The sequence below is a fragment of the Schistocerca nitens genome, chromosome 2 (assembly GCF_023898315.1).
Source record: "Schistocerca nitens isolate TAMUIC-IGC-003100 chromosome 2, iqSchNite1.1, whole genome shotgun sequence".
In the NCBI taxonomy this organism is placed as follows: domain Eukaryota; kingdom Metazoa; phylum Arthropoda; class Insecta; order Orthoptera; family Acrididae; genus Schistocerca; species Schistocerca nitens.
The window spans coordinates 507,533,394-507,554,553 of NC_064615.1; the positions used below are offsets into that span (position 1 = coordinate 507,533,394).

The 21,160-nt window shown below is 45.6% G+C and overlaps 1 protein-coding gene across 1 annotated transcript in view; it reads left to right on the plus strand.

Moving 5' to 3' along the window:
• The window catches only part of LOC126234468 (cardioacceleratory peptide receptor-like), a 311,883-nt gene that overhangs the window by 183,730 nt on the left and 106,993 nt on the right, over nt 1-21,160 (plus strand). The window contains exon 3 of the mRNA XM_049943159.1: nt 5,714-5,807. Within this exon, the coding sequence (XP_049799116.1) occupies nt 5,714-5,807 (94 nt within the window). The remainder of the gene's footprint in view (nt 1-5,713; nt 5,808-21,160) is intronic.

A 21,160-nucleotide genomic window follows, 5' to 3' on the forward strand; every position in this document is an offset into this window, starting at 1 on the left:
TTAACAGAAAGGCGTTTTTCGTTGCGACGGAATCTTCTCACGAAATTCCAATCACCAACTTTCTCCTCCGAATACGAAAATATTTTGTTGACACCGACCTACACAGGGAGGAACGATCACCACGATAAAATAAGGGAAATCAGAGCTCGTACGGGAAGATATAGGTGTTCATCATTTCCGTGAGCTATACGAGATTGTAATATTACAGAATTGTGAAGGTGATTCGATAAACCCTCTGCCAGGCACTTAAATGTGATTTGTAGAGTATCCACGTAGATGTAGAAGTAGATGTTTCAATGGGTACGGTTCTCTGATTCAAAACGAAGGCGGCTCGTCCAGTATTTAAAGTGTTAAAGTACAAGATGCGGCATCCGTATAGCGGTGTATTACCCAAACGCATCGCAACTCCGTGCTATACAAAGTGATTACCATTATAGCCAACTACTACTGCACTGACATCAAAGTCACAACGCTTACATGCTTACAATGTCCAACGGAATGTACAGAAAGGAACGTGTGTCGTATCTTTCTGCCTTCTAGCACTGAGAATGGATACGACTCTGTTGACGGCCAATAGTGGAAGAAGTTTTTCTGGTCCTGTTATTAGTGACTGACATTTCAGCTTAAGCGATTCATTTTCTTCCTTGCAACATTCATAATTCAAATTTTGACAGTTTTAGTGGTTGAGTCGTATAAAACCCACACCGTGATCTTCCTTGTAAAATGGAAGAGCTATGAATGTAAGTTAACTGAGTCATTTGTATGAAGATCTCCGTCCCCCTTCCCCCACGGTGATGGGTGCATGCTGTCAGATAATCAAAGAGAGAGGAGGGGGGGGGGGGGCGTGGGGGTCATAAGACGTTCCGGCGAATAATAGCTGACATATTCTCCACTGTTTTTGTTGTTTGGGGAACAGCGGATGATTAATCGTTGGCCTAGTGAATTACACGTTCTAGAGCATCCTACTGATGTACCTGACAGGGGGAGGGCGGGATGGGGAGTTTAGTCGGACTGTGCACAATAATTGTATAATGACAGAAATCTGACAAGGCCGGGAACGACTGGAGAATCCGTACAACAGGCCGACCGACAGGGCGCCACAGCGAGTCACCTGAGAGAAAACATGTGGACAACAACAACTAGAGAACGACAAAGGTACACTCCTGGAAATGGAAAAAAGAACACATTGACACCGGTGTGTCAGACCCACCATACTTGCTCCGGACACTGCGAGAGGGCTGTACAAGCAATGATCACACGCACGGCACAGCGGACACACCAGGAACCGCGGTGTTGGCCGTCGAATGGCGCTAGCTGCGCAGCATTTGTGCACCGCCGCCGTCAGTGTCAGCCAGTTTGCCGTGGCATACGGAGCTCCATCGCAGTCTTTAACACTGGTAGCATGCCGCGACAGCGTGGACGTGAACCGTATGTGCAGTTGACGGACTTTGAGCAAGGGCGTATAGTGGGCATGCGGGAGGCCGGGTGGACGTACCGCCGAATTGCTCAACACGTGGGGCGTGAGGTCTCCACAGTACATCGATGTTGTCGCCAGTGGTCGGCGGAAGGTGCACGTGCCCGTCGACCTGGGACCGGACCGCAGCGACGCACGGATGCACGCCAAGACCGTAGGATCCTACGCAGTGCCGTAGGGGACCGCACCGCCACTTCCCAGCAAATTAGGGACACTGTTGCTTCTGGGGTATCGGCGAGGACCATTCGCAACCGTCTCCATGAAGCTGGGCTACGGTCCCGCACACCGTTAGGCCGTCTTCCGCTCACGCCCCAACATCGTGCAGCCCGCCTCCAGTGGTGTCGCGACAGGCGTGAATGGAGGGACGAATGGAGACGTGTCGTCTTCAGCGATGAGAGTCGCTTCTGCCTTGGTGCCAATGATGGTCGTATGCGTGTTTGGCGCAGTGCAGGTGAGCGCCACAATCAGGACTGCATACGACCGAGGCACACAGGGCCAACACCCGGCATCATGGTGTGGGGAGCGATCTCCTACACTGGCCGTACACCACTGGTGATCGTCGAGGGGACACTGAATAGTGCACGGTACATCCAAACCGTCATCGAACCCATCGTTCTACCATTCCTAGACCGGCAAGGGAACTTGCTGTTCCAACAGGACAATGCACGTCCGCATGTATCCCATGCCACCCAACGTGCTCTAGAAGGTGTAAGTCAACTACCCTGGCCAGCAAGATCTCCGGATCTGTCCCCCATTGAGCATGTTTGGGACTGGATGAAGCGTCGTCTCACGCGGTCTGCACGTCCAGCACGAACGCTGGTCCAACTGAGGCGCCAGGTGGAAATGGCATGGCAAGCCGTTCCACAGGACTACATCCAGCATCTCTACGATCGTCTCCATGGGAGAATAGCAGCCTGCATTGCTGCGAAAGGTGGATATACACTGTACTAGTGCCGACATTGTGCATGCTCTGTTGCCTGTGTCTATGTGCCTGTGGTTCTGTCAGTGTGATCATGTGATGTATCTGACCCCAGGAATGTGTCAATAAAGTTTCCCCTTCCTGGGACAATGAATTCACGGTGTTCTTATTTCAATTTCCAGGAGTGTAATAGCAGTGCAGGTAAACCAGGATCGAAACCTGAGACTTAGCGAATCACGGAACGCCGGTTTCTTGCGGATATGTCGTCGAGATTCTTACACTTGATTGTTAAGACTAATGCTTCGTCCAACGGTATTCGGAAGCATGTTGATAACAGCAGTGCTTAATCAACATCTTCACCAATTATAAGCAATCGTCTCACTTTATACCCCAATACGTAACTGCTCACATGTAGCGGATGATGTCAGCTACAAATACAGTTATCGAAATTCAAATGACAGCAGTCACATAGACTATTAAAACGGGATGGAACGGGGCAGAACGGTTCGAAATTTTATTCACACAGACCGTTTTAAAGATGAAATGGAAGAAACGGATCGAAATTTCTTTCATATAGATCGTTAAAACAAATGGAGAGGAACGCAACGGATCGGAATTTTATTCGCGGAGACCATTTAAGAAACGGAATGGAACGGAACAGGTCAGAATTCATTCGCACAGACCGTTAAGGAACTGAATGGGTCGGAATTTCATTCACTCAGACCATTGATAAAGAAAATGGGATAGGGTGAACTTTTATTCATACATACAGTTAAAATGTGGATTGGACAGGAATTTCATTCGCACAGACTTAAACTGGAACGAATCGGAGTGCTTTTCCCTTGTCAGATTGACCCAAGATTCGGACAACTTGCGACCGGAAAGCATAAGACACAACCAATACATGCTTACCCTCGGAAACTATTCTCTAGCAACGACTTCAGAACCCCAGAAAATTAGGCACACAGAATTAAGCACTTCAGTTTCATCTTAACATATCTCTCCAGTGGAATACTTCCTCCAATTAGCTGTTGGCTCAGCAACCTCAACATGTTTGCCGTGGAATAATAACACCGCATCGTTTGTCGAAAATCTCTAGACGAGGCTACTTAAAAAAGTTATCTGGGCGCGCACAAGCGCTCACACACACACACACACACACACACACACACACACACACACACACACACACACACTATGTGATTCCCACCATAGAAGGAGACATTCAATATGATTTTCGTTAAAGCCCGTCAACGCATGTAATACTTATGTAATTGTGCAATGTCTGTGTTAAGCATTTGCGAAATCCCTCGTGGATAAACTTCTTGCCCCTCAAAACTAAGTAGGAGCGGGCCACGTCTTTGAGATCTACCCTTTAAATTGTAATTGCGCGTGAAGTTATGTGGGCAACGCGAAATTACGGACCTAGCCATAGATCCTACAGTGGGGAATTTGCATAAAACTGAATCTCATTGACGCAATCTGATTCGAACAATAATTGTTTGAATGTGATTTAATGTGATTGAAAGTAGCTACCTGAAAACTGGTTCATTTCATATAACTTAATGTAAGTGAGGGTACTGAACAGAAACACTGATTACTTAAATGCTCGAATTCCCTTAAAACAACATAAAATTCAACTATGAAAACTGTTACCATTCCGTTTATCGATATTCAGATGGAGGAAGATTAAGTAGATAGCAGTGTCCCATGCCCCGGCCCCCCCTCATCCGTGAATTTACTCTTGCCCACTTGAAAATTTACACTCTAATGAAGAACAACTATAACTGCGATCTATGTGATCTTGTAAACTCGTGACCAAAGACCCCCTCATCTTCCACTCACTCTCTTCCGCCCCCTCTCTTCCACCTTCTTCCTCTCCCCTCTTCACCTCCTCTTCCCCTCTTCCGTAATGATGTGGCCCCATGTATCGACTTCACGAATATAATGCTATTGGTGGACAGTTTCAACGGTTGCTGCCATCACCGAGACACCAACCTCAAACCTGTGGGGCCCCCACACACGCAGTAACTCAAGGACAGACAGCTGTGTAGTGTCCAAGCTCTTAACCTGAAATGTACACAGCATGAATTAAACCTCGCGATATTACAATGCGTCAGCGTACTATTAATAGTGGTCTTTTTTGGATGACTATTCGGCAAGACAGCGTCCAGTCAAAAAACAACCATACTCATTTTCATAGGTTTGAGGCAGTATTAATTGTGATTCGCTGTACTGTTGCTGTTGACATGACTGGCAAAGGGGTAAGCTACTAATGTTGGTTAAAATGTAAAGCTAGTATACTCTTGAAGTTTGGATTGATAGGGACTAGGAAATACCACTCAATATGATTCATAGCACAGGAACACTCTTAGCTTGAAAAGAAAGTCTTCGATTTTTCCCTAGATCTTTCTTCACAAACACTATTACGTCTTTGTTGCCTGGAACAATTTCCTACTGGCAAGCACATTCAACCGCCAGATGCACGTTTATCCGCCTAATGTGTGCGGAACATGATCTTACGTTATCGCGGTTAACTTTACGTCTTTCGTTTGAAATTCTGCCCTATTTGCTTGTTAAATATGATGGTGCTTGACAGCATAAAAACGTTGAAAATCACCTTTGAAGTTTTTCAGAAAATTATCACTTGCATCCTTAACTAGCATTGAGCGCCGTATGAGAAAGTGTAACCCACCGAACACGAATTTTTCTGTATTTCAGTCGTTGCATTTCCGGTAACTAACGCTAGTGAGATTCTGCTTGCACAACTGCTAGCCCACGCTTAAATTTGACTAATTTCATTACAAACCTTTGTCTCGTCAAGGAGGTTCAGATTTTTAAAATACTTAACATACTTTTAGCGTTTTTCACATTACTGCAGAATACATATTGTTCTCAGCTCTCACATAGCAGAATAAATGCAAAAATATTGATTCACTACATTCAGTTTACGTTCATTATCAGGTGAATTAGAGATTTTGATGCATTTCCACATCTTGAGCACTTTCATTGGGTCTGCAGCTGTTAGTCAGTTCTGTGGGAAAGGAAAAATCACCGAACATACACAGTTTTTCTGTAAATTAATTCGCAGACCGGTTTCGGGAATTCGTAGTACCATTATCAATACTGTAGGGTGCGTCACAATGACTTAGTGCCACATAACAGAGCCACCGCTACAAATTTCTGACGAAACCCGCCGCATGCTGTGGTCGGCGCTCAGTCACGATGTGAATGTGATGCAGCACGACATAAAAGCAACCACGTGTGTGTGTGTGACAGATTGGTGTGTAGTGACCTCGTGGTGTGTGTCTGTGTTGCAGGCGGTCGTGACGTACTCGTCGACGTATGTGCTGGTGGCGCTTAGCATAGACCGCTACGACGCCATCACGCACCCCATGAACTTCTCCGGCAGCTGTGAGTACTGGCGCTTCTGCGATGTGACATCAAAGGTGGAAACTCAGTTGTTAAATATGCAGGCAGTACAGCCGCAAAAAAGCATTACAAAGTAGCACATTTATTTTCAATGAAACATTTACTTTATTCCTGTGACTGGAGATCAATGACCACGTCGTATTAGAATGAAGAACAACATGTCGAATCGTTTTTCATTCTGTCGAAACCAGAAGTTACTATGCATGTGTAAGTACTATATAATCCATTATCAAAGTGTTTACGTTAGCTTAAATTTAAAGATGGAAATCCTGAATTTCGCAGTACCTAAAAATACTCATCAGTATCTATACTGCAACAACCATTTTTAACGAAATTTGTTCGTAATAACTTCGCAAATTATAGTGCATAGTGAATTATAACAAAAGATTGATTTAGAAAGTATAATACAAATTTTGCCTTGCGATGAGTCTAGGGTTTCCTCTGACATGTGAATGAAATCTCGAGACTATGGAACATTTCATTCTTAATAAATCATTCCTGCTACCTCATTTTTAGGATTCCGCGCCTCAATCTGTAAAAATGGAAACCTTGTAGAATCGTTTTGTTGTTCGATCTGTGTCTCGGTCCAACGAGAAAAATTTTCATCAGGAACGAGTAGACGTGCCGAGTTCAAATTTATCTCACACATTAAGGTGCTTGGTCTCTTGGTGATTTAAAAATTTTAAGCTTCGGAATCATTGCAATCAAAACATACGGCCATTTATGTGGCATATTTTGATACTCAAAAACAAACAAATCAAAAACTATAGCGTGCTTCCCGGTGATCCAGAATCATGAAATTCGGCAAGAAGCGCGGTTCCACAGCACGAGAAAAGGGAAAAACACGAAAGTGTTAATTTTAAATTCTATCACACGAAAAAAATATTTCTTTTGGTATCTGCTATCCGATTTCAAACTTGAAATTAAAACTCCTCGCCGCGCGGAGAGGCCGCGCATTTTAGAGCGCCATGCACAGACTGCGCGGCCTCTCCCGCCGGAAATTCGAGTCTTCCCTCGGGCATGGGTCTGTGTGTTGTACTTAGCATAAGTTACTTTTAGTTAGTTTAAATTGTGTGTAATTGTAGGGACCGATGACCTCAGCAGTTTGGTCCCTTAGGAATTGACACATATTAGTCATTTAATACACCCTCGAAACTCTTGGTATCCCTGGAACCGATATCTTATCAGTACCAATGCCGATAACAGGCAAAAATCTTCAGTACCCTCAGTTCCCGTAATGGATAAACTGTCCATGCAGGTAACTGTTTGTACGGAACCCTCAGTGCACGAATGTTACTCGCACCTGGGAATTTTTTTTTTTTCCTTCTCTCTTTTCTTCCTTTTTCCTTCTTCGTCTTCTTCTTGTTAGTTATGGTGATGGGTGTATTGCGTTTATCCAGTTGCCAAATAATGCTGCATAGTTATGGAATCTCACTGTTTGTTATAATTGCACGTAAGAGAAATAATCGTTGAAAACGGCTGGGCAATTATAAATGTGTCGGTTACTATTTTTACTTCGACGATCATGGAGGCATGGCTTTAACATCGAATCAAAGAACGTTTCTGTTCAAATTCCTCCAGCTAATATTCGAGTTTATGTGAGGGAACGCTTCCTGCAGATGTTTTTTTTTTCTTTTTTTATATAACTGTTCTTCAGTATAAAATCATAGATCTGTTATGGACTGCGGTTCTTGCGTATGCAACTGGGCTCGAAAAAATATGACTTCATGTATGTTATAACTTTTGATAGCGGGGTTATGTCGATTGGTGCTTCCATGCTTATTGGCACCCAAGTGTTAAGATCTACATCTAAATCTACATCTACATAGATACTCCGCAATCCACCGAACAGTGGGTGGCGGAGGATACCCTTTACCACTATTAGTCATTTCCTTTCCTGATCCACTCGCAAATAGAGGGAAAGAAACGACTGACTATATTCCTCCGTATGATCGCTAATTTCTCGTATCTTCTTGGTCCTTCCTAGGAGTATAGGTCAGTGGCAGTAGAATCGATGGGCAGTCAGTTTCGAATGCCGATTCTCTAAATTTTCTCAATAGTGTTTCTCGAAAAGAACGTCGACTTCCCTCCAGGGATTCATATTTGAGTTCCCGAAGCATCTCCGTACCACCTACGTGTCGTTCCAACCTACCGGTAACAAATCTAGCAGTCCGCCTCTGAATTGCTTCAGTTTCTTCCTTCGGTCCGACCTGGTACCGATCCCAAACACTCGAGCAGTACTCAAGAATAGGTCGCGCCAGCGTCGTACATGCGATCTCCTTTACAGCTGAACCACTCTTTCCTACAGTTTGCTAATAAACTGAGGTCAACCATTCGCCATCCCTACCATAGTTCTCACATGCTCCTTCCATTTCATATCGCTTTGAAATGCTACGCTCAGATATTTAAACAACTGTGTCCAGCGGGACACTAGTAATACTACATCCTAACGATATAGGTTTGTTCTTCCTACTCATACGCCTTGTCTGTGGTTCCCCTCTCCATTACATTTTGTGCATGCAGTTAATAAGAAGAGATTTGTAATTTTGTCTTAGATCTGTGAGGTTTAGACGAGCGGTTCTCAGTTTTAGATGCAGCAAATCATTTTAAAAATATTTCCCCTCATAATAAACCAGCGCACCGCGCATCGGATGCCACCTGCTATGGCAAAAGGAGCTGGAAGTATCTCTGTATGGGAACGCAGTTTGATTAATACTAAGGTCCTTATTGTTTGCTCATTTTGCAGCGAGTTCAGCTGCCTGTCGCAGTACAATTTGACGTTGGCTCTAGTCTTCATCAGCGTGTCAGCTTAATTTCGTGTCGACATCTTTTGGCGCATTCTCCCAGGTATATTACAAGGATTTCTTGGCAGCTTCTTTGTTGATACCAATCATAATGGTCTGTGTTACTGATATCGCTAACGGTGTGCAGCAGAAAGGTTTTTTTTTCGTTTATTTAACCAAGCTCCCGTTGGAGGAATGGTTGCTTAAATTCCTCTGCGAGAGATGTCATTAGTTTACGGGACCAAAATGCAGGACTGTGCTGAGGATTCACAGGATCAACGTAGAAAACAGGTTCCCCGGTTCATGGAATTTCATGCGTAGAGTTTCGCAAGATAAATTGCTGAAAAATTGTTTTACACCTTCTGCACGTCTGTGAATAAGCGCGAACTCAGATCGAAACGTAATAATAAATAACATCTTTACTCTGAACAAAAAAAAAAAAAAAAAAAAAAAATCTGTAGGGGAAATAAAGGTAGGGTGTTGGATCCCAAACATGTTTGAGCATCTCTATAAATCTGTATAATGAAACTGTGGTTATATTGACATTCCATACGGTGCATTTCCACTTGCTTTGATCCTCCTCAGCGCGCTACCCACGCGTTTATCAATACGTTGTGACGCTATCTGTCCTGCACGTATGGTGAGAGTTCCCGTGACGAGGTATTACAATTTAGGTTGTAAAATCGTGATTCTATAGTACACTCTCAAATGACCTTCGATAGCACTTAGAGGTTTCTTACATCAGTACGTGATACCGGCTCACAACACGACTGCCCGCACATACTAGATGAGCTTCTGAGGCACACACTTATGTACCGTAGTTATCATCACTCATCAGAGCTGGGCCTGGTGGTCTAGCGTTAAAGTGAGTGCCTGGAAACAGAAGCCGCGGGATCGAATCTCTGCCAGAGCACAGAAATTTTCAGTATTGAGTCGCCTGGAATCACAAGTATTTCGGATTCAACGTTGCATGGTAGGTCACGTTTCTCGGTTGGACAACTATCAGTCGTCTGACAAATCTTGCTCTTGTCAGTGAAGAGGACCAGATAATTCTGATTCAGGATTTCACTTTTCTTGCACGCTATTGTGCTGGGAGTGTTGCACTGTGGGTATAGACATCGAATTGGTCATCTGAAGACGCTTGAATACTGTCCGGATCGACTTATCCCTCGCATTTGTCTCCTAAAACGAATCATGCGCTTCTGTGGCGGTTATGCGGACCGTGGGCGACCACTGCAAGGCAGTACTTCAATGTCCTCTGTGTCAGGATGAAGGCTGGATGTTCGATTCAGTCCGTGTTTAGCACGTCTATCGGGTGGGCGGGGAACTTTTAGTACTAGAAGGCCTTGTTGAAGTAAAGTAACACTGCACTCTCGGTGTAGTCTTGAGATGGCTCTTCGAGGCACGTTGACAGAATGAAGAGTGTACGGAAGCAGCTTTATCCTGTTCAGAATTGGAAACAAAATACGCTCTACTAAACTGCGCAAATCCTGGTGTTGGTTGTATTCACGAGCGCTCAAAACTGTGGGCAGGCCACTTATTTGATATCCACCCTTTAAATTTCAGTTGTGCGCAAAGTTAAATGGATAATGAAATTTCGGCCCTCGGCACAGACGTTAAGGTGGGGAATTTACATAAATCAGAACGTGACTGACGATGTCTGGGTGGAGAAATATTTATTTGTGTATGGTTTACTGTGACTGAAACACAGCTTGATTGGATCTAACTTAATATAGCGAAGGTAACAAAATACTCAAATTTATTCATAAAAACTAAATCACATGTAAATTCTACAATGAAAACAATGACAATTGTGTTTCCAAACTCAGTTGTAAGTTTAAGTGGATAGCAGCGATACCTGTCCATCTATGAATTTACTGCTTGCCCACTTGAGCATGTACACTCTAATAAAGTAGAAAAATAATTTCAGTCTACATAATAATGTAAATTTCTGATCAAAACAGTGACGAAGTTGGTGACCGTCCCGAGATGTTCAAATATTCAGTATAAGTGTCAAACTGAGACAGGCGATCGTCCTGCTTTCCGAAAGTGTGATGTCAAACTGAAATACGCTTCTGGTGCTGCGAATTATGCTGGCCATAAAGATGGAAGTGAGCACCACGCTGTACGCTACAGAAGTGCTGCGACGACGATGACTTATGCATCCTGTCGCAACTCTAAGATGGTTCTGACACAACCGCAAGGCAATGAAAAGTCGATTCGTTCTCTATCGCTACCATCCACGGATTCAATCCTGACATCTCCACTACCGAAGCACCAGACGATGCCGACGCCTCAGTGAACGAATCACAGCTTGATACGGACTCTACCACGACCAAGCCCGAAGTGTTTCTTGTGGCGCTCACTTATGTGCTCCTAATAAAAACAAATGGCTCCAAGCACTATGGGATTTAACATCTGAAGTCATCAGTTCCCTAAAACTTAGAACTACTTAAACCTAACTAACCTAAGGACATTACATACATCCATGCCCGAGGTAGGATTCGAACCTACGACCGTAGCAGCAGCGCGTTTTCGGACTGAAGCGCCTAGAACCGCTAGGCTACTGCGACCGGCTGCTCCTAATCCTTTCCTGCCAAACAGTGATAGTAGACAATTGCAAAACTAAGTAGCGTTGCTGCGCTCCAACTAGATAATTCCGTCAAAATGGCACTTCTCTTTCAGGCGACAATCACAACATGAACATGTTCCCCGCAACCAAAAACATTGACTTCAGTGATGCATTCTCCATGTCACACACTATTACGCCAGTCGCGCGTTCTCCCTCCCGCCTATTTCATCAGCATTGCCACTGAGACTTAAGAAATAAAGAAAGAGTCGCTACGGGGCTACACTGTTTCCTGTTGCCCACGCTTTCTACAAGCGGTAAATGTTTGTCTTCAAAGAAGGTCCGCAAGTACAGGTGGACAATATTTTCCAACCACAGCGGCTTCAGCCTCCGTTGTAAGATTTCACCACCCGACTGGTCGGTCGGTCTTTACTCGCGGCCGGTCCTATTTGGCAGTAGAGTTCCCTGCTCACCGTCTCAAATTCAACGTGCTGCTTATTTGCATGTGCACCAAAAACTTTCACATTAACGCAACGTGTTAATATTGCACAAAAATAAAAATAACAGCACCGTACTACCAGTCAACGTGATTCCAGTTCATGACCGAACGTTCTCATACCGATTTAACCTGTTGTCAGCCTCTGAATTACAATATCATATTAATTTTGATGAAAACGACCTGCAAAATTGCCAGCCCGTGATTCAACTGCACTTAAAATGTAGGTTCACTTGTACATTGAAGAGCCAAAGAAACTGCTACGCCGTCCGGTGTGGCCGAGCGGTTCTAGGAACTTCAGTCTGGAATCGCGCGACCGCTACGGTCGCAGGTTCGAATCCTGCCTCGGGCATGGATGTGTGTGATGTCCTTAGGTTAGTTAAGTTTAAGTAGTTCTAAGTTCTAGGGGACTGATGACCTCCGATGTTAAGTTCCATAGTGCTCAGAGCCATTTGAACCATTTTAAACTGGTACACCTGCCTAATAGCGTTAGGACCCCCGCGAACAGGCAGAAGTGCCGCAACACGACGTGGCATGAACTCGACTAATGTCTGAAGTACTGCTGGAGGCAACTGACACCATGAGTCCTGCACGACTCATTTCTCTTCAATATTGAATGAAAATTTTCATATACTACTGGTATTTTAAAATGCTGATGTTTATTAGCGAGACTGTAACCTTTCTGGAATGTTTCTCAAAATTAACCAACATATAAGATGGTGCATCAGTTTTTTCAGCTACTGACCTATCCCCGTCGGCCGGCGTTTTTCACTATTAACGAAGATCTTTCTAAAAAATGGTTTCTTGATGTACACTAACAGCTAAGCACGTTGACTTAAGAGAATCAACGGGAATATTGTTACTCGTTTTAAATAAATTACTGACTAGTTAAATTCTCTCAGGGCTGTTTCTGGGAGCACGTTCTACGTACCTTCACAGCGTGCCTTTACAGTACGTCTCTCTGTCATGTTCCATTGCGTTTCTGCATTTGTTTATATATTTTTTAAGCTTAATCTAATCCATACACAAAAGTGTGATCATTCTCTATCGATAAATGTTGCAGTGTTATGTTTCCAACTTCCACCGCCAAGCACGATATACACTGAAGAGCCAAAGAAACTGGTACACCTGATTAATATCGCTCAGGGCACCCGTTAGCACGCAGAAGTGCCGCAACACAATGTGGCATAGGCTGGACTAGTGTGTTAAGTGGTGCTGGTGGGAATTGACGCCATGAATACTGCAGGGCTGTCCATAAATCCGTAAGAGTACGAGGGGATGGGGACCTCTTCTGAACAACACGTAGCATCATAGATATGATCAGTAATGTTCATGTCTTGGGAATTTTCTGGCCAGCGGAAGTGTTTAAACTCAGAAGGGCGTTCCTGGAGCCACTGCGTAGCAATTCTGCACGTATGGAGTGTCGCATTGTTCCACTGGAATTGCCCAATAGACAATTGACATGAATGGATGCAAGTGATCAGACAGGGTGCTTACGCACTTGTCACCTGTCAAAGTCTTATCTAGACGTATCAGGGGTTCCATATCATTCCAACTGAAGCCGCCCCCCCCCCCCCAATCACATAGCCTTCACTATCTTGAACAGTCCTCTGCTGCCATGCAATGTTCATGGGTTCATGACGTCGTCTCCACAGCCGTACACGTCCATCCTCTCGATACAATTTGAAACGATACTCATCCAACCAGGCAACATATTTCCAGTCATCAGGGGTACACGAGTGGGCTTCGACTTATATCAGTGATGTATCGTTGAATGGTTAACACGCTGACACTTGTTGATGGCCTAGTATTGAAATCTGCAGAAATTTGTGGAAGGTTTGCCCGTCACGTTGAACGATTCTCTTCAGTCGTCTTTGGGGCCCTTGTTGCAGATCTTTTTCCAGCCGCAGCGATGTCTGAGATTTGATGTTTTACCGGAGCCTTGATATCCCCTTTTCATCGCTACCTCGGAGATGTTGTGTCCCATAGCTCGTGCGCTGATTATAACACCACGTTTAGACCCACTTATATCTTGATAATCTGCCACTGTAGCAGCAGTAACCGATCTAACAAGACACTTGTCTAACATATGCGTTGCTGACCGCAGCGGCGTATTCTGCCTGTTTACATATCTCTGTTTTTGAATACGTATGCCATACCAGGTTCTTTGGCGCTTCAATGTATTTGCCAGTAGCGTTCCCTGCTGACTGTCTCAAATACAAGGCGCTGTTTATTCGCTTGCGTACGAAAACTTTCACAGACCATTGAGCCCGTCAACGTGTTAATAAACGACAGAAATGAAAATAACAGCGCCGTAGTAACAGTCTCCGTGAATACAGTTCATGAATAAACGTTCTCATTCTGATTTACCCTGTTGTCAGCCTCTGAATTACAAAATCACAGTAATTTTGATGAAAACTCCAAGCAGAATTGCCGCCGGTTTCAGCAGAACTGAGAATGTAGATTCGCTTTTACCTCCCTTGTACAAAGACGTAACAATTCGCTATGACATTTTTTGCTCTTCTACTTCGTATAGGTGGACAGTTTATGACCAGTCGAGCTAGCGGTGATGCAGAGACCGGTGAAACAAACAAGAGATTCGTGATGTCGATAACGGTAGAGTTCGCTTAGTGAACGGCTAACAAGAAACAAGTCTAGAGCATAGAAAAGTCATCTTAAGTGTCCAAGGAGCAAACATAATAAAAGCAAGGTAAAGACTTTGTTGCTGAAAGATACGTGCTTAATGCTTCCGAGAACTAGCGAGACCGAGTGGCGAGTGTCGGGCTGTAGTACACTCCTGGAAATTGCAATAAGAACACCGTGAATTCATTGTCCCAGGAAGGGGAAACTTTATTGACACATTCCTGGGGTCAGATACATTACATGATCACACTGACAGAACCACAGGCACATAGACACAGGCAACAGAGCATGCACAATGTCGGCACTAGTACAGTGTATATCCACCTTTCGCAGCAATGCAGGCTGCTATTCTCCCATGGAGACGATCGTAGAGATGCTGGATGCAGTCCTGTGGAACGGCTTGCCATGCCATTTCCACCTGGCGCCTCAGTTGGACCAGCGTTCGTGCTGGACGTGCAGACCGCGTGAGACGACGCTTCATCCAGTCCCAAACATGCTCAATGGGGGACAGATCCGGAGATCTTGCTGGCCAGGGTAGTTGACTTACACCTTCTAGAGCACGTTGGGTGGCACGGGATACATGCGGACGTGCATTGTCCTGTTGGAACAGCAAGTTCCCTTGCCGGTCTAGGAATGGTAGAACGATGGGTTCGATGACGGTTTGGATGTACCGTGCACTATTCAGTGTCCCCTCGACGATCACCAGTGGTGTACGGCCAGTGTAGGAGATCGCTCCCCACACCATGATGCCGGGTGTTGGCCCTGTGTGCCTCGGTCGTATGCAGTCCTGATTGTGGCGCTCACCTGCACGGCGCCAAACACGCATACGACCATCATTGGCACCAAGGCAGAAGCGACTCTCATCGCTGAAGACGACACATCTCTATTCGTCCCTCCATTCACGCCTGTCGCGACACCACTGGAGGCGGGCTGCGCGATGTTGGGGCGTGAGCGGAAGACGGCCTAACGGTGTGCGGGACCGTAGCCCAGCTTCATGGAGACGGTTGCGAATGGTCCTCGCCGATACCCCAGGAGCAACAGTGTCCCTAATTTGCTGGGAAGTGGCGGTGCGGTCCCCTACGGCACTGCGTAGGATCCTACGGTCTTGGCGTGCATCCGTGCGTCGCTGCGGTCCGGTCCCAGGTCGACGGGCACGTGCACCTTCCGCCGACCACTGGCGACAACATCGATGTACTGTGGAGACCTCACGCCCCACGTGTTGAGCAATTCGGCGGTACGTCCACCCGGCCTCCCGCATGCCCACTATACGCCCTCGCTCAAAGTCCGTCAACTGCACATACGGTTCACGTCCACGCTGTCGCGGCATGCTACCAGTGTTAAAGACTGCGATGGAGCTCCGTATGCCACGGCAAACTGGCTGACACTGACGGCGGCGGTGCACAAATGCTGCGCAGCTAGCGCCATTCGACGGCCAACACCGCGGTTCCTGGTGTGTCCGCTGTGCCGTGCGTGTGATCATTGCTTGTACAGCCCTCTCGCAGTGTCCGGGGCAAGTATGGTGGGTCTGACACACCGGTGTCAATGTGTTCTTTTTTCCATTTCCAGGAGTGTATTTGCAGGCAGTCTCGCCTCAGTGTGGGCTCTACGTGACATGTCTGCTATGGCGATGCCTAGCGCGGGAGCCAGCTGTGGCTGGAGTCGTGGTACGAGCATCTCTGACCTGTTCTCTTCAGGCAAGTCAGGGAACCCGAATCACTGCCGGATGCTAAGGTATTCAGAGTATTGAGAATTTGAAAAAAAATTATGTACCTCATGAGAGTGGTGAAAAAGTGTTATAACTTATTTAGCGTCGTTCTTAGGATGTTAGCTGGTGGAGTCTTTTCAGATTTTTTATTACACGAGTCCAGTATCAATTCAAGAGAGTATTTCCCCTCTTGCTACACACCTTACGCTATAATCATTACCAAAACTAGACTTTAAAGTCAAACCCTAACGACACATGCTCCCTGATTTCGGACAATTACTATTTCTTCTGCACTTCGGTTTTTATACAGGGTATAACAAATGTAAGTGTAGATATTTCTTTCGGTGAAAGAGGACAGCCTACGGAACAATATTACATCAGTATTTTTGCAGACTAATATTTATAAACATTACAAGACGTTAAGATTTTAGACAGGTTAGTGCCTCCAAGTATATGTGGCAAGAGCAAGCCAATAATGCTTGTTCTCCTCTGGGTAGTAGATCAGGCGTTGAACTGTCGACATGTGTACGCAGAATGGTTAGTCTATGCTGACAGGCACAACTGACTTACGAGGAGAGCACAGCAAGTGCAGTAACATTTTCCAAAAATTCGCTCAGTGGAAGAGGAGCCAAAATAAGCGAATACGTGTCTGACATCCGTAGATTCTCGACCGTTTTTGAGAAGGCGGCGGTGAAAAATTTTCGAGGTAATCTATGTGCCTCTGAGCGAGAAAATGGTTTTAAAAAATTGGTGGCACACTGGCTAGCATCACAGCTTCAGAATTTAAAGCTCCGTGTTCGAGACTGATTATTTTTACTATTACTTTCTTTTGTTTCTGTTTATCTACCCATGTGTGTACACGAATCTTTTGTTTCTGTTTATCTACCCATGTGTGTAATCGAATCTTTTACACCGTATATCAAAATAGTGCTATCCTTATTATGTCCGCATGTCGTGGTCGTGCGGTAGCGTTCTCGCTTCCCACGCCCGGGTTCCCGGGTTCGATTCCCGGCGGGGTCAGGGATTTTCTCTGCCTCGTGATGACTGGGTGTTGTGTGATGTCCTTAGGTTAGTTAGGTTTAAGTAGTTCTAAGTTCTAGGGGACTGATGACCTCAGAAGTTGAGTCCCATAGTGCTCAGAGCTATTTGAACCATTTGACTATGATGGTGTTATCCTAACTCATTACGTTCCTCCACGGCAGACCGTCAATGCACAGTATTACTGTTCCTTTTTGGAGCGTCACCTGCGACCAGCTTCGCGAAAGAAGCGGCTACGCTTCCTGCGCAACCCACCCATAATTTTGCACGACAATGCGCGGGCGCATACAGCGCACGCTGTGGCTGCTCTGTTCGGTCGGTGGGACTGGGAAGTACTGTACCATCCACCATACTACCCGCAATTAAGTCCTTGTGATTTTGATTTGATTCCGAAGATGAAAGAACCACTTTGTTGCATTCGCTTCATGGATGTTCCAGAGATTCGACAGGCAGTAGACCACTCCATTCGCACCATTAACAGAACAGGCTCTGCTAACGGTATACCACGCCTTCCACGTAGGTGGCAACGGGGTCTACACAATACTGGTGACTGAAGGATGTAACTCTTTTGTATTGGTTGTGAATAAATAGTTGCCTCTCTAAGTTCCAACCCTCGTGTGAATGCGTGGTGTCTGGTCTTTCGGATATGTCTGAAAGAACAGACATCACTCATTCATAGAACTGATTCACCTCGATGGATAATGAATCAACTATCTTCAGTGTGGGTGCGCAGTTATGTTCTACCTCCACTGGGAATCTCAAAGTATATATATTCCTGTAAGACTTCGGGCACTGTTTGTGCATCCACATAGAAGAAGATGGCCAAATGGCCGGTGAGACTTTATATATATTTATATATAATCAAGATGGCCAAATGGCCGGTGAGCCTTAACTATATATATATATATATATATATATATATATATATATATATATATATATATATATATATATTTATATAATTAAGGCTCACCGATCATTTGGCCATCTTCTTCTGTGCGGATGCACAAACAGTGCCCTAAGTCTTACGGGAATCGGCAAAAAGCCGCGAGTAATGAGTATAATGGGCAGGGGCACTATGAATATAGTGCGGGACAATAAGTTGGCAATGTGGGTCTCACGGGTGGCGTGCCAGAGATAAGTCCCTGCAGTCGCACTATCCTCTGTGTCCTCGGTGGCTCAGATGGATGGAGCGTCTGCCATGTAAGCAGGAGATCCCAGGTTTGAGTCCCGGTCGGGGCACACATTTTCAACTGTCCCTGTTGACTTATATCAACGCCTGTATGCAGCTAAGGGTATTCATTTCATTGTAATCTCAAAGTATTCACCATGGAGGATATGGACAGGGACTGCGGATATCTGGCGCTGGGTAGGAATGTGGGTCGGCCGAGAGACGTGCAGAGGTAATCCACATAATTGGGATAAGCACTGTGTTCGGACCCGCAGTACTTAACCCAACTGCCTAGTAAGCAGGAGATCCTGGGTTCGAAATGCGGTCTGGCATACACCTTCACTTGTCGCCGCTGATTCCGCATAAATTCCCGACGCAGCTGACATCAAAAGTTATTTTTCTTTTATTTCTCCCCCTCCACCTTAAATGTACATATTTTACAAGTTATGTAACTGTTCTACCTATCCCTACCCCTGAATGAAATGGGGCCCGTCAAAATCTGCGGGCCCACTGATATTCCTCTGGTCTTTTATGACACTGTATTTTCAATGAGCTTACTGTTTAGTTTGTAGTTATGATTCGAGTCGTTATTTGATCATGGAGTACCTTCAGTCCTATTTCACTTAGTACTACAGCTCAGTAGCTATTTGGTTGTTATATTTTTCGACATATTTAGCCAGTTTTCGTGTGTAGAAGGTTTTGTTTGTTTAGTTTTGTTTTAGGGGGTAGAAACAACTGGGGTCATAAGCGCGCAACTCAAAACTATACAACGCGAAGACAGAGAGTAGTTAAAAAACGACTATACGTCAATCCCAATTGACATAAGAGAAGACAGCCAAAAACAGGGACATGGAGGAAGGGCTACAAAAGACACCAGACAGAAACGGCTCATAACTAAATATTAAATGGTCTTCGCCAAATTGTTCTTACGGATAAAAAGTAAAACGCGGTCGACAGCCCGCGAGTCGTTTTCTAAAGCGACTGGTAACACAGCGGCAAACCAAACGGGAACATAAACGGTTAAAAAATGGGCATTCCGTCAGGAAGTGACGAACAGTTAACATTAGGGCGCAATGCGTACAAAGTAGTGGGGGAGGTCCACTTATCAAATGACGATGGCTAAAAAGGTAGTGGCCAATACGCAATCGAGTTAAAATGCCTTCCTCCCGGTGGGTGGGCTGAGAGAAGGTCGTAAGCAGCTGGGAGAGGCTTAATAGTCATTATTCCCATGAATGGAGGACCAAGGGCGATGCCAAAGAGACACCACCTCCTGACAGAAGGCGACACAAAGCTCACTGGAGGGAATACAGGGCTGAGGTATGAGGATTGCAGCCTTGACAGCAGCGTCAGCAGCCTCTTTTCCTGGCAGACCGACATGACCAGGAACCCGACTGGCTGGACCAAGAGTGAGCAAGTGACAGTTTTCCTGGACCAGTTGCGCTAAGAGATGGACAGTGTAAAACGACTTTGGAGGGCGCTCAGCGAGTCTGTGCATAGGACACAATTGTAAAGTGTTTCACCGGATTTACTCCGTGGCCTGAAGAGCGAAGAGCTCGGCTGTAAATACTGAGCAGTGTGCCGGAAGTCGATATCGAAAGATGTGGGCACCAATGACGAAGGCACACCCGACTCCAGTCAGTGCAAGAGCCATCAGTAATCACAAAGGTACTATCGCTAAGTTCCGTGCGAAGAACTTGAAACTGAAGGCGATAGAACGGGACTGGAGTAGTGTCTTTAGGAAGCGAGTGAAGGCCAAGTTTAACACAGACTGCTTCACGAAGCCAAGGTGGTGAAGGGTTCATACCCACTGGGAAAATTGCAGGTAGTGTGAAGTTAAGCCGCCGGAGCAAGTGCCGACAGCGGACTCCAGGAGGTAACAGAGAAGAGGGCCGCACCCCATACTGGCGATTAAGGAATCATCAAAGAAGGAGGCACAGGACGGGTGGCCATGCATGGCAGACAAACGTCATGCACACCTGCTGAGGAGAAAGTCACGGCAGTAGGACGGTGGTAGTTCAGCAGCTGCAGAACACAGACTGTCAAACGGGGTGAGGGTAAGAGGCGCAGTGGACAAACAGATGACACGATGGTAGATAGTGTTGAGACGGCGTAAGAGTGACGGGCGTGCAGACGCATAAACAAAGCACCCATAGTCTAGTTTCGAACTGACAAGAGACCGGTACAAACGGAGGAGGGTGGTTCGATCTGCACCCCAGGAAGTACCATTGAGGAGACGTAGGACATTGAATAATCACGTACAGTGGGCTGCCAGATAAGACACATGGGAGGTACCAGAGATTTTCCTATCGAACATGAGCCCCAGGATTATGTAGTTTCAACTAATGGAAGAGCAACAGGCCCTAGATGTAAAGATGGTGGGGAAAGCCCTTGCGCCACAAGAAATTCATACAGACGGTTTTGTCAGTGGAGAAATGAAAGCCATTGTCGATGCTCCAGTAGTAAAGACGATCAAGACAGTGCTGAAGACGCCGCTCAGTGAGACAAGTCCGTGGGGAACTGCAATAGGTGGCAAAATCGTCAACAAAAAGGGAACCAGAAATTCCCAGCGGGAGAAAGGTCATTATACGGTTAATGGCGATAGGAAAGAGGACGACGCTCAGGACGGAACCCCGAGGCACATCGGTTTCCTGCATAAAAGTGTGCGACAAGGAATAACCCACACGTACCTTGAAAACTCTCATTTAAAAATGCCTGAAGGAAACAGGGCAGGCGCCCTCGGAAGCCCCATGTGTAAAGAGCACGGAGGATACCAGTTCTCCAGCAGGTGTCTCAGGCCTTCTCCAAATCTAAAAACCAGCCAGAGTCTGGGATTTCCGCAGAAAACCATTCATGATATGGGTGGACAAAGTAACGAGATGGCCAGCTACAGAACGGCGTGCTCGAAATCCACACTATGCAGTGCTTAGTAA